At 34.9% G+C, this 18,445-nt stretch overlaps 1 protein-coding gene across 7 annotated transcripts in view; it reads right to left on the bottom strand.

Moving 5' to 3' along the window:
• PDS5B (PDS5 cohesin associated factor B) overlaps positions 1-18,445 on the bottom strand; it is a 190,580-nt gene that overhangs the window by 82,966 nt on the left and 89,169 nt on the right. For all 7 annotated transcript variants that reach the window (XM_042997690.1, XM_042997753.1, XM_042997806.1 and 4 more), the window contains exons 9-13: positions 18,005-18,120; positions 15,048-15,142; positions 5,284-5,429; positions 3,268-3,419; positions 1,965-2,078 (exon numbers count right to left, since the gene is read on the bottom strand). In XM_042997690.1, coding sequence (XP_042853624.1) covers positions 1,965-2,078; positions 3,268-3,419; positions 5,284-5,429; positions 15,048-15,142; positions 18,005-18,120 — 623 coding nt within the window. The remainder of the gene's footprint in view (positions 1-1,964; positions 2,079-3,267; positions 3,420-5,283; positions 5,430-15,047; positions 15,143-18,004; positions 18,121-18,445) is intronic.

Here is an 18,445-nt window from a genome sequence, read left to right as displayed (position 1 = left end):
GTGCCCAGGCACAGCGGAGAGTCAGGCGGAGGGAGGATCTCAGGGACTCTCGAGAGAGCTGACATACTGTTCAAAAAGTGTGCGCTGGCTAAATATCAGCCTAGATGCTAACTTACTTTTTAAAGTTTTTTTTGTTTTGTTTTTTTTAATGTTTACCTTTTTTTTGAGAGACAGTGCAAGCAGGGGAGAGGCAGAGACAGAGGGGGACAGAGGACCTGAAGCAGGCTCTGTGCTGACAGCAGAGAGCCCAATGCGGGGCTCAAACTCAGGAACCACGAGGTCACGACGTGAGCTGAAGCTGGACACTTAACCGACTAAGCAACACAGACACCCTGATGCCAACTTACTTTTTAATCTACACCTCCTTCCCTTGTCAAGAAAACTTTGTTATTATTATTATGACTAATTTATAGGCATTATTTAGATTTGCACAAGTGTTTGAAAATTTTGTTGCTTCTTACATCCTAATCCTTCCTTCTAGATTTAATGTCCTTTTTACCAAAAGAAATCATTATTCTTTAGTAATTTCATGTTGGATCTATGAGTGGAGAACTCTCATTTTTTGTTTGAAAGTGTTTTCATTTTTACTCATGAATGACAGGTGAGCTGAGTCAAGAAGTCCAGACTGTGATTTCCATAGGTTGTTTCAAATAGGATGTAAGATACATATCTTATGTCATTCATTCATTCAAAGAAACCTTCAATCGCACCATGAAGAAGAGGATAAACTCTGAGTCTAAAAATGTTAGCATATGACAATTTTAGGTTTCAAAATCAACAAAATATGGTAGTAAATATTTGACTGTATGCAGTGGAAAAAGAATGAACTTTGGAACAGGCAGAACGGAGTTCAAATCCTGACTTGGTCTCTTACCACTTGTGTGATTTTGTGCAAGTTAACTGACCTCTCTGGGATTCAGTTCCTCATGTGAAAAACAGGAAAAATATCACTTACATGAGGCGCTGGCAAGCTTTTCTATAGAAGGCCACATAATAAATATTTTAAGCTTTGTGGGCCAATCTTTGTTGAAACTACTCAATTCTGCTGTTATAGCACAAAAACAGCCACTGATAATACTCTTCTGCCTGAAATACAGGAGGTAGTAAGAAATTAAATTTCCCCCATCTACAACCTTTTCCTCAACGTTTCTATGAAAGATATAAATAGCACATATAATAATTTCCATGGAGGAAATGAAGTCAAAAGCCCCATTAAGCAGAGGTAAAAATGAAAATTTATACAGCTCCTTAGACTTCCAATTTCTAAACATTTAATCCCCTATACTTGTAACTACATTTGCTGGAATGCAAAGGATCTACATTTTCTAAAGCCTCAAGCAAATAGATCGCAAGGCCTCAATTCCCTAACCCTCAGTGTGATTCAATTAGCAATGTCTCTTCCATGTCCAAAATTTCAACTCCCTACAAAGGCACTCCAAAGTGTTTTCTGAATGAAAAAGGTCATAAAAATGTATTTGTGCTTACCCATATGCCAAACTATAACACTATGTTGAGGCTATGCAGCACAAAAATATGTACCCTACTGCCCCACTGCAAAATTCAAATTAGTATCAGGTCAAAATAAGGTGGTAGGATTTTCTCAGTATGGACCTTCTTAATGCCTTAAGGGAAAAAATAAAAAAGGTACATCCATCCTTCTTGAAACAACAATATAAATGTCTGGGCGGGGGGTGGGGTGTGTGAGGGGGGTGATGGGAATCAAATCCTGAAAGATTCCATGCCAGTCAGCTCTATTTTTAAATTGCTTACAAAAATCCTTGTTAATCTCATATTGACAGCAGTACCTTCTGAAAAGAGAACCAAATATTTTATTGTGTCTGACTAATTAAATAATACTTTTATTACATAAACTGTTAACATTTAAAAATACAGTTGCAATTTTTTTCCCCCATAAAATACATTGCAAAAGAGGATAAGAACAAAATTTGACATTTGAAACATACTTCACAGCATTTAAATCCAGTGTGGCATATAAGTAATACAAGCATTTCATCCGTTCTGTAGTTTCCAAATTGTGGGGAACCATGTATTGAGCAAAGATCCGTTCAACAAGCAATCTACAAAAACAAAGAGAAGGTACTGTAATGACTTTTCTTAATGTATTGAATTTGTATATAAAATTCCAAAACATATAAAGAAGATGTGTAAAAGAAGTTTCTGCTTTCAAAATGAAGTCAAAGATTTCCTTCTGTAAGAAGAGGGGCCAAAAAACGATTTAGCTGGATGTGCTAGCAACATCCCTATACCCAGCTAAGATAACTACCTCTGCATGACAGTGAATGTGTAGCAGGGATTCAATTTCCTTATCTGAATGATAAAACGTTAAAAAAAAAAACCCACACCACGTCCTAACAAGTGGCAAATTCTAAGCACCTTTAAGTTAAAATTATAAAGAAATTGTTAAGATTCTTCTGAGTTTTTGTAGTAATCATCATGAAAAAAAGACCTGGTTAAAAGTACAAAAAAAAAAGAACCAGCAACTCATAATAATGCAAATCTCCAGACAATGATGCTGCACACTCAAAACGTCTAAAAACTTCAACTTTATAAAAATAATAACTACGAAGTTTCTTTGATAATGTTAACATAAGACACCCAGTTTCTAGTTCCTATAACTCATAAAATTGTAAGATGGCCCACTGGTTCTTAATTTTCTCATTCTGATCTGTTATAGGCACTACCATCTGGATCTAGCAATTTAAAATAAATTCAATCAAGTGAAATCAATTCAGACTGCAAGCAGGAATCACAGATCTATCAACTACTAAATGCTTAGGATCCATACAAGATCTAACTTTATGCTGCAATAGAAAAATACAAAGATTATATTCAGATAATGTGTTTCATATTAAATTATAACCTGTCTTTTCAGGCTTGAGTACAAACTTTTTATTAAAACTATCTATAATCCAAAGGGTTTATTTTCATTTATTTGAAAAAAATGTTATTTGAAAAATTACTTATGAAATAAAATTTAAATTACACACATTTCTACTTTTAAGTATTACTCTTCAAAAACAGTATACAAAAATGAACATAAAAGCTGTATCCATCCCTAAAGTCATATGTACCTTACTGCTTCATTTATGGCTTTGGTGGGAGGAAAACTAGTCACTATCTTTAATTTGCAGTAAAAACTGAGGAGAGTTTCAAGTTATAAAGAAAACAGTTTGCCTAAAACAGCGTTTCAACAACAGTTAAATACAACACAAAAACCAGATATTTTACCTAGTGTCGTTAACTTACCGATCATCAATACTATTTTGATAATATATATGTAGCAGTTTGTCTTTGATCCATGAAATCTGTTTTGCAGCATCTTTTCCAGCTGCTGATTGTAAAGCATACTTCTTATAAATTTGGGCAAGTCCCATCATGGCTTCTTTGCGCACCCTCCACTTAAAGTAAAAACAAAAATGTTTTCTTATAATTTAAAAATGCTCCCATTATACTTCAGGAAAGTCTGTTTTCTTATTTTTAAGTTAGTTACTTTACACAATACATTTTCATCAATCCTCAGATACTGGATATCGATTTATAATGACTACGAAAAAAACACAACTATCATTTTAATATATCTACTATGAAAAGTACAGAGATATCAACATGTGTAAAGAATTTTAATGTTTTAATATCTTAAACCCATTGCCTACACCTAAAAAATAAAAGTTAATCACAATCTAAAGTCACTTACAATTGGTGACAGAAAACGTGTTACCAAATTTTAAAAGGCAAAGACTGAATTAATTGTGACCTATCCCTTATACACTTTTTCCAGTTTATGGTCTATATTAATTATACTTCAATTAAAGGTACATGATGCTGGTTTTATCAAATGCTAAATATGAAGCCAGTTGGTTCATTTTGTGTATTTGAGAATCAAGTTCAGGTGTAAAAGGAATGTATTCAACTATTTTTTTAAAGTATTTATTTGCTATAGTATATCTAATACTGCTTATCTTGGAATGAGTTTATCCTTTAATTTTACACAAACACAGCACTACAATCAGGATGTCAGTAATGTTTAGAACTTCATCAAACTGCACAGATCATCCATTTTTTTCTCCTTTGCAGTCTGTCATTCATAGTGACATTCTTCCCTTGGTTTATCTCATCCATCCACCAATATACATCAAAAGACTTACTCATAAAGTGGGAATTCAATTTATCTGTAGAAACTTCCTAATTCTCTATCTTAACTCTAATGCCCCAAACTGCTGCTTTAAGGAGAATTTAAAAGACAGAGTATATTCTAATACTACCAAGAACATAAATATATTCAATTACTTTTTGGTATCCAATTAATATTTATATGACTGAACCAAGTAGCCCTAAGATGAATACAACATGATTATCAAAAATTATGTGCATATATGCGATCCCAACAACACATAGACACTTAGTTTAAATTCCAAGTCTAACTAAGAGAAAGACTACTTGAATACTTAGAAGGCAGTTAGCCTACCATGATGCAAATCTCCTTTTCCTTCTTTACACCTTTTGGCCTTTTCATTAATACCCCTATGAAATATTCAATAAAGACAAGTCTAAATTTATTAGTTAAAATAAGTTGTTCCAAATATCTATAGATTTGGAGGGAAAACCATGCAATCCCTGCCCATCTGTACTTCACCCACAACCAGCATTATCAAAGAGAACATTATTAAGTGAAGATGGCAAAATCAACCTTATCAGCGACTATTAAAATGTTGTAAAGTATTTACCTAAAGAAGCCGATGATTGCTGAGTGGAGCCAGTAGGTGCTCACTCAAGAAGAAAGGGTTTAGGATCACAGAAGATAAGCTAGAAGCATGCTGCTCTACTAGGTATAGCTTTACCAAGTTGAAAACGTGTTATTTTCTATTCCACAGAAATTATAATACCACCAGCTAAAGAACTATTAACTGATACCGATAGGAAAGGAAAAAGAAAAGAGAGCCAACAATATAAGAAAGCTGTGTCAGTTATTAAGGCCCTTTACAAGTCACTGATTAAAACTAGTGTCCAGGCTAAACACCTGACTACCATTTAGAGCCATCTCACTTTCAGGATGAGAATAAATAATCTCAACTTAAAAAACTAACAAAATTTAATGTAACAAAAAATAAAACCTTCTCATAAATATTAAAATGACCCCCTCAAAAAGGGTTAATTAATTACATTTAAATCTCAGTATTTTCAAATGAAATACTTCAAGTACTTCAAGTATAAACTTCAAGTATTCAAAGTGAAAGCCTGCTACTAATTATTATTCCTACTCACCCGTTTGTCTAAAGTTCTTTCTCTCACAAAGTTAAGTAAGTGATCGTTGACCAGAAGAATATCCTTTTTAGCAGCTGTAACTATAGACACGATAACATCATGTCTAATAGCTTCCTCAGGGTCATGTGACCTCACTTTAAGATACTCTGAAAGATAAAATTTTATTGATTAAAATGGAACTTTAACAATTAAAATATTTTTAAAAGTTGTATAAAACAACAAAAGCAAAACCTAAGTAGAGGGTTCAATGTTTCAAGAAAATTAAGAGTAGTGGAGAGAGGGGAGTAGAAATGAAGGTCAGTCCTTCAGTCAAAATAGAGTAGTTTACATGCAACCAAGTAGGGTTGAGCAGCAGGGGAACAGGGTAGTGTATTAAGGAATTCCTAACCTCATTAATTAAACCATATAAATGAAGTAAGAAGTATAATAACTTTAAATATCTCACTTGTTTTTTGTTTCAATGTTTAAAATATTCAAGTCAAATGGACCTACTAGGAAAAGGCTAGAGTATTCACGTTTCTATCCCTTAACTATGGAAAACCTAAGGTTTCTAAAAGAACAAAATTAAGATACCAGCCACCAAGAAACAGGATTATAGGAAATACCACAAGGCAAGTTCATCTGACTGAACTAAGAAAAGCCAAAAGGAGCACAGAAGAAATTAAACATTTAACAATTAGGAGTGGCTGGAGGAAGATCTTAAAGTCAAAAACATTGCAGTTCAGATCTGGCACTGAGAAAGCTGAAAGAAAAAATTAACACTCTTCAGTAATGCTACATGAGGCTTAAGAAAGAGATACTACAACTGAGCAAAAAAACCCAAACATTATTCAGCTTTTTCTTATAAGACCAGTAAGCTAAAATTTCATTGCTTGGATTTGGAGTAATACACATAGTCATGGCTATATGCAGCAAATAGTGCTTATGATTATAAGTGGATTTACTTCCCTATAAATTGATAGTTTAGCAAATAATTACAATGCAAACACCTATAAAACCACTACCCTGGTCTTAAGCAATTTCACCTTAAGCATTCCCTAAAAGGAACTATTTCCAAAAATGAGAAAGACAATACGTTGCTTAAAAATAAATAAATAAATAGGTAGGTAGGTAGGTAGGTAGATAAATAAATAAATAAATAAAGGGGTGCCCAGGTGATTAAGCATCCAACTTCGGCTCAGGTTGTGATCTTATGGTTCATGAGTTGGAGCCCCACATGGGGCCTGCTGCTGTCAGCTCAGAGCCCAATTCAGATCATCTGTCCCCCCCTCTCTGCCCCTCCCCCGCTCACACTCTCTCTCAAAAATAAAAAAAGTGAACATTAAAAACAAAAATAAAAACTTCTGAAGAAACAGAAATGTTATTTACCTAACTCAATAAAAAAACTGCTTTTAGTATTGATTTCAAATGAAGTATGTAAAATAGATCAAGTTCACTTCCCCACCAAGATAAACACAGGAGTTTTAGCTTTCACAGTACTTGTTTCAAGGGCAACACATACCACTTTAGGTGTCACTAAAACAAAACCAATGACAACACCATCAATTTTAAGATGTATCCCAATTTCCCTAAAACAAATTTTTCATATTAAGCAGGGTATATACAAGAGCTATTAAATTACAGATCTTAACTGTGCAGAGGAAGAGAAAACAAAGGAGAAAGAAGAAATTCTCAGTTAGCATGACAAAGCAGCTGAGAATTTTTCTTCACAATATGGCCATGTCCCTCAAAATGTAGCTGAAGGCACAAGGATGAATATCAAACACACTGTAAATAAAGATAAACGTGAGTGTCTAACATACATTAATCTTAGCTCACTCCTGAAACCCTATGAAAACATCTTTTAAAAGAGACAAGTACAAAAGATCGCAGCAAAAGAGATTTTTCAACAAAATTGTGACAGATGTATGACTTCTAAACAAAAGAAAAAGTTGAAATCCAAAAAGGAAAGAGATTAATAAATAAGCTTATTTCCAGGGTAGAAGAACCGTGGAAACACTGAGAAATTCAAGGCACCAAGGAATGAGAAAGGCACAGATAAAGAATGCTGTGAAATGAGAAATGGTTGAAAATGTGCATAAAAAGTACTGAGACTCCTAGATTTTTTCAGAGCTGTCTTTTAGTCAACTACAAAAATTAAAATGTATAGTTTATGGTGATACTGGCCTATCTCAAGATGCAAGAAAAATCTAAAATAAACAACCTAACCTTACATAAGAGCTAGAAAAACAACAAAACCCAAACCCAGCAAAAAGAAGGAAATAATATAGAGCAGAAATAAACAATAAAGAAACAAGAACAACAAAAATAGGACAGATCAATGAAACCAAGATCTGGTTCTCTGAGATGATCAAAACTGATAAACCTCTAAGCCAGACTCCCCCCACATATACCAAAAAAAAGAAAAGAAAAAAGAGAGGACCCAAATAAATAAAATCATTAATGAAAGAGGAGAAATAACAACCAACAACAATACAATTCTGAACAATTGTACCAGAATATTATGAAAATCCATATGCCAACAAACTAGACAACTTAGAAGAAATGGATAAATTCCTGCAAAAATCTAACCTACCAAAACTGAAGCAGGAAGAAATAGACCATTTGAACAGACCGATCAACAGCAATGATCAGTAATCAGCAATCAGTAATCAGCAATGAGTAATCAAAAAAATTCCCAAAAAACAAAAGTCCAGGACCAAACAGCTTTACAAATTCTACCAAACATTTAAAGAAGAGTGAATACCTTTTCTTCTCAAACTATTTCAAAAAAAACAAAACAAAAACAAAACAAAAAAACAAAACAGAAGAGGAAGGACAATTTCCAAATTCATCCTATAAGGCCAGTACCACCCTGATATCAAAACCAGATAGATACCACAAAAAAAGGAACTATGGGCCAGTGTCTCTAATGAATGCAGATGGAAAAATCCTCAACAAAATATTAGCAAACTGAATCCAACCATGTATTAAAAAAATCATACCCCACAATTAAGTTGGATTTATTCTTGGGATACAAGGGTGGGTCAATATTCACAAAACAATCAACCTGATATATCACATCAATAGGAAAAAGGATAAAAACCATATAATCATTTCAATAGATACAGAAAAAGCACTCAACAAAGTACAACATGCATTTATGATAAAAATCCTCTACAAAGTAGGTCTAGAAGGAACATACCACAATATGGTAAAGCCCTTATATGAAAAAACCACGGCCAACATCATACTCCATGGTAAAAACTGAGTTTTACCCCTAAAGTCAGGAACAAGACTAAGATGTCCACTTTCACTTTTATTCAATATAGTACTGAAAGTCCTTGCCAAAGCAATTAGACAACATAAAGAAATAAAAGGCATCCAAAAGGATAAGAAAAAAGTAAAACATTTACTATCTGAAGATACAATACTATACATAGAAAACTCTGAAGACTCTACCAAAAAACTACCAGAACTGATCAATGAATTCAGTAAAGACACAGGATACAAAATCATTGTACAGAAATCTAGTTGCATTACTGTACACTAATAATGAAGCAGCATAAAATGAAATAAGAAAACAATCGCATTTACAATTCCACCAAAAACAATAAATTATCTAGGAATAAACTTAACCAAAGAGATCAAAGACCCGCACTCTCAAAGCGATAAACACTGGGGCACCTTGGTGGCTCAGTCAACTGAGCATCCATTTCTTGATTTAAGCTCAGGTCATGATCCCAGGGTCATGGGATCAAGCCCCTCATCAGGCTCTGTGCTGAGTGTGAGGCCTGCCTGGGATTCTCTCTCCCCCCCCTCTACTCCTCTCCCCCACTCACATGGGTGTGCGCTCTCTCATTCTCTCTAAAAAATTAAATAAATAAAACACTGATGAAAGAAATTCAGGACAACACATAAAAATGGAAAGACATTCCATGCTCATGGTTAAAAGAACTAATATTGTTAAAATGTCTATACTACCCAAAGAAATGTACAGATTTAATGCAATACCTATCAAAATATCAACAGCATTTTTCATAGAACTAGAACAAACAATCCTAAAATGTGTATGGAACCACAAAAGACCTCAAATAGCCAAAGCAATCTTGAAAAATAAAAACAAAGCTGGAGGTATCATAATTCAGGATTTCAAGTTCTATTACAAAGCAGTCGTAATTAAAACAGTATGGTACTGGCATAAAAATAAACATACAGATCAATGGAACAGAACAGAAAACCCAGAAATAAACCTACAATTATATGGTCAATTAATCTTCAACAAAGGAGGAATGAATATACAATGGAAAAATGTTCAACAAATGGTGCTGGGAAAACTGGACAGTACATGCAAAAGAATGTATCTGGACTACTTTCTTTCACCATACACAAAAATAAACTCAAAATGGATTAAAGATCTAAATGTGAGACCTGAAACCATGTAAATCCTTGAAGAGAGCACAGGTAGTAATTTCTCTGACATTGGCCGTAACAACAGTTTTCTAGATATGTCTCCTGAGGCAAGGGAAACAAAAGGAAAAATAAACTATTGGGACTACATCAAAATTAAAAGCTTCTGTGTAGCAAAGAAAACCACCAACAAAACTAAAAGACAGCATATGGAATGGGAGAAGATACTGGCAAATGATATATGTGATAAAGGGTTAGTATCCAAAATACAGAAAGAACTGATATAACTCAACACTATAAAAAACAAACAATCCAATTAAATAATGGACAGGACACATGAACAGACATTTCTCCAAAGAAGACAAACAAATGGCCAACAGACACATGAAAAGATTCTCCTCATCACTCATCATTAGGGAAATGCAATTCAAAACTACAATGAGAGATCATATCACACCTGTCAGAATGGCCACAATGAACAAGAAACAACAAATGTTGGCAAGGATGTGGAGAAAGGTCAACACTCTGGCACTGTTGGTGGGAATGCAAACTGGTGTAGCCACTATGGAAAACAGTATGGAGTTTTCCCAAAAAATTAAAAATAGAACTACCCTACGACCCAGCAATTACACTACCAGGTACTTACCCAAAGAATACAAAAGCACTAATTCAAAGGGATACATGCAGCCCTATGTATATTGCAACGTTATTTACAATAGCCAAATTATGGAGAAAGCCCAAGTGTTCAGTGATAAATGAATGGATAAATAAGAGGTGGTATACAGATACACATACATAAACACACACGCACACGCACACACATATACACACACAATGGAATATTATTCAGCCATAAGGAAGAATGAAATTTGCAACAACATGGATAAAGCTACAGAATATAATGCTAAGTGAAATCAGTCAGAGAAAGACAAGTATTGTATGATCTCACCTACATGTGGCATTTAAGAAACAAATCAGCAAAGGGGAAAAAACAAAAAAAGAGAGACAAATCAAGAAACACACTCAACTATAGAGAACTGATGGTTACCAGAAGAGAGGTGGGTGGGGGGATGGGTGAAACAGGTGATGGGAATTAAAAAAAATAATTAAAATGCACCCAGAGTCTGAAAACTAGGAAATCATACAACACAGTAACATAAATGTTTTATTAAAAAATGAAACTACAAAAAAAAAAATGAAACTACATAGTATCTTTTGGTAAACTTTCAAACATTCAAACAATGGTGAAGACTAAAAAGGTTACTGGTGAAATTTTTCACATATAAAATATATTTTAAATAGCTATAAAAACTGAAAACATCTATTATTTAGCTAACAGTAAATTTTGCATTGAAATTCTGACTATGGGATGGGGCGTCTGGGTGGGCCAGTTGGTTAAAGCATCTGACTTCGGCTCAGGTCATCGTCTCAAAGTTCTTAAGTTCGAGCACCCCATCGAGCTCTCTGCTGTCTGCTGAGAGCCCACTTCAGATCCTGTCTCCCTCTCTCTCAGCCCCAAACCTACACACGTGTTCTTTCAAAACTTTTAAAGAAATAAACATTTTTTAAAAATTCTGAGGAAGAGTGAAGATGGCAGAGAAGTAGGGGGACCAGGATTTCCCTCTTCCCTCAGACACAGCTTATTGAGGTCAGATCACTCGGAACACCCAAGAAATCAGTCTGTGGAGTAACAGAAAGGTCTCCACAGGTGACAGGAGACAGCTTGGAGGGACAGGGGTGCATGTATATGAACTGGGGGAGATAAAACAGCGCAGGCACAGAGGGGAGTGAATCCCTTCAGTGAAAGGACAGAAGGAAGAGAGAGACAGAGAGGCTGTGGAATTGCAGTATTGTGTTAGTACAAGAGAAAAACATCTCTAGACCACGGACTGGGGAACAAGAAATATAGAGAGTGCCAATTTCTACTTTGCAAACAGCTTCAGGAGCTGAAGATTGGAGTTTTCAAAAGTGCACGGCTTTCTCCAGACCAGAGTGAGCCTTGTAAGTGTGGCTGGCAGGCAGGGAGCCAGCCTTGGGGTGCAGTAGAGATCTGAGCACCGCACTGGCAAAGAACAGTCCACTTCCCGGAGTACTTTGGGAAGAGGGTTTAGTGCCTCCCCAAGGACAAAAGACCCTGGAGGTGCCAGCCCAGGGCCCTTTATTGGCAGGGCTCAGTGGCACTACACCAGGGCAGAATCTGCGAGGTGCAGGGCACCTTAAGACATCAAGTTTTGAACCCCAGCCCAACACCTAGGAGGCACGGGAGACTGTAGAGCAGGGTAAGCCTACTGGCAGCGCTATTTCTGCCTCAACAATATGGTCTGAGACACCCGGTCCGGGGAAGAGAGACTGGGGTATTACCATTTTTCTCCCCATCACCAACATGGTGGGACTTCAGGACAGTGGTTCCCAGTGGAGGCAGGACCCCCTTATAACAAACCCCACCCCTCCATGCCTGGCAACTGCTTATCTACTGGAGCAGGACTGACACTGAGTGAACCAGACGGCCTCTCCACCACAAGAGCACAGCCACCGGTCCCAGGCACCAACAAACAATTGTCCTGTGGTTTTGTTCCCCACCCCTTCGTTTTTTCCAGGGTTACTTCAAGGATCAAAGCACACCTGGTGGAAGGTCCAAACAATCCACCACTAGGAGCAAGGAGAAGCTTTGTAGAGGACTGACCAGTGAAAGCAGCCAAATACACGAAAACAGAGCACGCAACACACTGCAAAAACACTTCCTGAAGTGCCAGGCCCTGGATAGTGTACGACCCCTTTTTAACATAGTAGTACTCACAGGTGCAGAACACATGAAAAGCTATTAAAATACATAAAAGACAGAAACCTAGCCCAAATTACGAAACAGACGAATTCTCCTCAAAAGAAAATCCAGGAAGAAATGACAGCCAGTGAGAGAATTGCTCAAAACAGATACAAACAATATAGCTGAGCAAAAATTTAGAATTAGAGTCATAAGACTAATAGCTGGGCTTAGAAAAAAAAGCATAAAAGACAGCAGAGAATTTATTGCTGCAGAGATCAAAGACCTAAGGAATAATCTCAATGAATTAAGAAATGCTATAAATGAAATGTAAAATAAACTAGATACAGTGACAGTGACATAAGAACAGAAGAACAAAATGCTACAGCAAAAGAAACGTCCAGGGAAAAAGAGAAAGAAGAGACAGACAGACACACACACACACACACACACACACACACACACACACACACACAGAAGGTAAGGAAAAGGAAAAGGAAAAGGAAAAGGAAAAGGAAAAGGAAAAGGAAAAGGAAAAGGAAAAGGAAAAGGAAAAGGAAAAGGAAAAGGAAAAGGAAAAGAAAGGACGAAAGAGAGGGAAAAGACAAAAGTGAGAGGAAGAAAGGATCATCTAAAGATCAATACTACAAAGCAGAAGCTTAAAGAACAATCAGTCCAAATTCAGAAGTGAGTGGGTAAATAGAGGGTTCAAGGCAGGGCATCTCCCCCAAAAAGGATGAAAATGAGAAATATTTGCTGTTCAAATCTGACCGGTAGAAATTCAGCAAAACCTGAAAGCATGACTATGACAAATTATTGTTAAAAATATTATGAACTAATAATACACTTTATCATTTTCTTCATCAAAAGAAACTCAGAAGGAAGTAGTAGTAAGATTTAAGAAGCATAAGCGGGGCGCCTGGGTGGCGCAGTCGGTTAAGCGTCCGACTTCAGCCAGGTCACGATCTCGCGGTCCGTGAGTTCGAGCCCCGCGTCAGGCTCTGGGCTGATGGCTTGGAGCCTGGAGCCTGTTTCCGATTCTGTGTCTCCCTCTCTCTCTGCCCCTCCCCCGTTCATGCTCTGTCTCTCTCTGTCCCAAAAATAAATAAAAAACGTTGAAAAAAAATTAAAAAAAAAAAAAAAAAAAAAAAAAAAAAAGCATAAGCAAAGACCATTAAAAAAATCAGTTAAAAATGTACTACAAGTTAGTAAAGTTTTAAAAAGAGAAAGTAACAATAATATGAAAGATAGGAAGAGAGTGTGCAGTTAAAACTTTCAAGGTTCCTTGATTGTTCAGAAAGAAATGAGAGTTCTGACTTTAGACTTCACTAATCAATTATGCAGTGAAAGCACAAAAGAGAATGTTAACTTCCAAGCCCACGGGGGGAAAGGAAAAATGAGAACAAAGAAAATTAATTAAGCAGAAAAGAGGGAAACAGGAAAACAAAACAAGAAGCATGGAAAATAAAAAATATAAAATAAGTTCAACACCATCAAATTCAGTAAGATTTTTAAAACACATAACAATACTGCATATAATTTATGGACACATGTGACATAGAAAAACAAACAGGATGCAGACCAAATTTAGTGGAGTGGGCTACCCTCTGCAAACAGGAAGAATACAATTTATGAGGGGCATTTCAACTACATCAACAATTTCTTTTCTTTTTTTTAATCTCTTAAGGAAATACAGCAAAAATGCTAACATTTCTAAAAAAGACATAGTGGCTATCATAGTCATCTGTTATTTTCTGAACTATTTCCTAATTTAAAAAAACTGGGGCACCTGGGTGGCTCAGTCAGTTAAAGATTGGACTTCAGCTCAGGACATGATCTCGTGGTTCGTGAGTTCAAGCCCCACGTTGGGTCTCTGCACTGAAAGCACAGGGCCTGTTTGGGATTTTGTCTCCTTCTCTCTCTGCCCCTCCCCCACCTCGAAAATAAAGAAACTTTAAAAAATTTTATAAAAGAGCAATAGTCAGATATATGATATTCTTATTACTACAAAAATGCAAAGTTCTAAACTGCCTTATAAATATACAGATTTCAGAAAAGTTACCTCCATTTAGCATAGTTTAATAAGCTTAAAAATTAATGACTCACAACTCAGTTCTCAAAATGTTAAAGAATAGTAAAGAACATCAAAGTCAAAACCTGTTCAAATCCAAATGCCTAGAATATCTTTAAAATTGTTCTTAAACTAAAGAACTAGTACTCTCTGGTAACACTGACTTTTTATAGGTGCTTCCAGACTAAGGTGGCACAAGAGTCAAACTTCTAGCTTCAGAGAGTAACTTCCATGATGATGAGCTGAAAGAAGACTTTACCAAATAAAGTCTTTATTTAACACAATAACCAAAAAGGGGGATACTTTTCCTATACACACACACACATATATATATATATACACACACATATACACACACACACATATATATACACACATATATACACACAAATATATGTGTATATATATACACGCACACATATATATCAGTTATACACACACATACACACACACACACACACACACACACACATATATATATGAAACTGATTTTTTTTCACCAACAAGCATCTAGAAATATTGGCTATTGTGGGTATATAGTACCTGTTAAGTCCTTTGCTAAATCAGGATGGTTCATGAGACAGTGACTAGCAAACTTGACACATTCCAGGCGGATTGGTACATGGATGTCATTAAACCTGAAAAAATATAAAGGCACAGAATGATCTTTAAAATAAGAGAAACAGATATGTGTTTAATCTGTATTCAATTTATATTTATTCCTCTAATTAAAAGAAAAAACAATTTATGTAGAGTAATTCAAAGTGGAAGTCAGAAGTTTTGATATGCTATATATTTATGAATGCTTTGGAATGTCGATATTAAACCAGCACAATCTCCTGAACTATGTACTTTCAAGGAACATGTATAAACAATACATGCTTGGCTCAAGCACAAAACTTAGAAGGACAAGATTTTTCCTATAAGTATTATACTTTCCAATATGCCTGTTTATATATGCATATGTGTGTACATAGTTCATAGATACATTATATAAATCCTAAACTGTGTCTGGAAAGAAAACCTTTCTTCAAAGTATCCCTTCTTAAATATAGAACATTCACAAAAGTGTGGCAGACCTTGCACTAAACCCCATATTATTTTACATGACTCTAAAAACTGAGCCCAAATTACTCCTATCCAGTTAACCATCACATTTCCGCTAATACTAAAGCCAATTTTTATATGAACAAGTATCTTAGTATATATTTCTAAAATACTAAAACTCATTTATTGATGTCATTTAAGTATCTTTTGATCTTGTATTTCTCCTCCATCAATTTTTTTCCTTATAATTTATTTGGTGAAGTAACTGCTTTTGATTGTGTGTGTAGTGTTTTTCCAGAGTTTAGATTTTGCTACATTACATTTTTCTGATTTAAATTAATAGGCTCCCCTCTCTCCTAAATCTTATAAACTGACAGTTAGATCTAGACACCAGTAATATTCAGATTCACTGTTTTAGCAAGGCTATTTCACAGATGGCATCCTGTTCCTCCATAAAGCACGTGATGTCTAGTCATCTCTAAACTATTGATGTTGAAAGCCTATATGCATTGGTTCATCCTGGAATGCAAAACAGTGATGTTTCTTAAAAAATCTTGTCTAGTATCAACAAGAACATCAAAGTAAAGCAAGAATTTTCCACTCAGTATTTTCATATGTCTTAATTCTGTATCACCAAAAGGTTTCCAAATCATGTATCACCCTATACTATAAGAAACAAATTTAGTATCTTAAAGGGGGTGGGGAAGAGGTCTTCAAAATGAGCACCAAATTATTCATAAAAGCTTATTATTAGGAAAAAAAAATGCTCTATGAAGTACACTCAAAAAAGTTTTAACATCCAGTCTATGATCTCATGTAAAGTTTCCAGAGTGTTTTGAATCCAAGTACTCTATCCTTATGTACTTTACCATTTTTCAATTAAACATGTGCTATTTAACCATTACAAATAAATATAAGACCTCTTTAAAAAAATAGTCTAGGTCCTTAAACTTGCTAAGAATCAGTGAGTTTCAATTTTAGGCCATTAAAATTAAAAGAAAAAATTACAATGTAATGGAAATGTGACATAAATTTTAATCAAGATTTTTTTCCCCTTCTAAAATCTCACAAAGTCTGGGTAAATCAAGTCCTGATTTAAAGATATATTAAATGTCTGTAAGTACAAACTGTATTTGTGTTTTACCACATTAAGTGGACTTTAAGTTGACTGGTATAATTAAACGTATAAAATATTTTGCTCTACTACCCAAGAACTTTCCATTGTTGTTTAAGGGGAAAAAGTCTAGAAATCAAACTCAAAATTACAATGGGCTAAAATTTATTTATTTAATGCACCTTGTCAAATAGTACTGAGCTACATAAGAGGCAGGAAATCACATTATGAATTTAGCACTTAAGAATTTATAAAACCTTCTACCTCATTTAAAAAATTAGAAAAATAAGGCCAAAAGAGATTAAATTTATCATCATCATCGACAGTTCTAGTATTAAGAGGGGACAGAAAAGTGGTTATAACAAATATTTCAATACAAAAAAAAAAAGAACAAGACTTTTAAAATCCTATTTATGACTTAATTGCATTATTTGTTATGAGAAAAATTTGGGGACAGGGGTGGGGGTGGGAGGGGTTCTCCTTTAACTTCAGGGCCAAAGTACATTTCAGCCAGGGCACTTGAGAGGTGGTTTTAACATATTCAAGGTCAGGGATACTTTTAGAAATGTAATGAAATGAACTCTTCTCATAGAAAAGAGAAGTCTACAAACACTCAAAATTTTGCAACCAATTTCAGGTTTGTGGAAATTAAAAGCATATGGAATTCAGGTTATCATTTTCCTTAAATGAGAAATGTACAATGGAGGTTAGGAGGAAGAACATGCATATCATTTATTTCTTCATTCTGTGGATATCCTTGTCTTTACAAATGTCTCATGATTTATTTCCAGTTGGAATGAATCACTGCTATGTAATAATAACACATTTTAATTTCATGACTATAATACCTTTTGAGATAGCTTTTTAAATTTTTTAATATTTATTTATTTGGGGGGGGGGGGGGCAGAGAGAGGGAGACAGAATCTGAAGCAGGCTCCAGGCTCTGAGCTGTCAGCATAGAGCATGATGCGGGACTCGAATCCAAAAACCTTGAGATCATGACCTGAGCCGAAGTTAGACGCTTAACCCAGGAGCCACCCAAGTGCCCCTTGAGATAGCTTTATAAATGTATTATCTTTAAAAAAAAAAAAAAGTAAAAAAATTAATGTATCATCTTTCAAAAATTAAGGGCAAAATAAGATGAAAAGAAGGGCAACTGTAAATATGGCCAATCACTACCAACATTCAAACATTTCAACATATATTTAAAAAAAAATCTCAAAATATAAAACCTTTAATTTTTAATAGTTCAGAAAAATATTAAATACGGGTGTTTTAAAATAATGTAAAGTAGATATAAACATATATTACTTTTAAACAGGACACCAAAGTCATATACCTGCCCAAGTAACACTGCCAGAGTGGTTTGTTTTGAGAAGCCAATTCTGAATCCTTTGCCCCAAACATTTTTGCCAGTAGTTTAACAACTTGTAGGCGTTCCTCATTATCATTGCTCTAAAACAAAACACAGACAGCTTTAAAACTATCAGGTAGATATATTCATGACAATTTTCCCATGATTTTCCTCATCTCTCAATTCCACAAAAACTTTCATGAACTCCAAATGAAAACTTATACACAAAAATGCTCAAACTTTTCAAAAAATTAAATGTTCTCTTAAATGATCTCATCATCTCATTAAAGCAATAACTCCCTACATGAAAATACATACCAAAGTCTGACTAAACGTTAGAGGCCCTTCTTACAATTTAGGCTCATTTCCATTCACAATCAAATTCAAAACCTAACTCACATCAAACCTATGCAGATCCTTGAAAAA

Source organism: Panthera tigris, chromosome A1, assembly GCF_018350195.1.
Source record: "Panthera tigris isolate Pti1 chromosome A1, P.tigris_Pti1_mat1.1, whole genome shotgun sequence".
In the NCBI taxonomy this organism is placed as follows: Eukaryota; Metazoa; Chordata; class Mammalia; order Carnivora; family Felidae; genus Panthera; species Panthera tigris.
The sequence above is the reverse complement of the archived record's forward strand: the minus strand, read 5'-3'. Positions and strand labels throughout refer to the sequence as shown.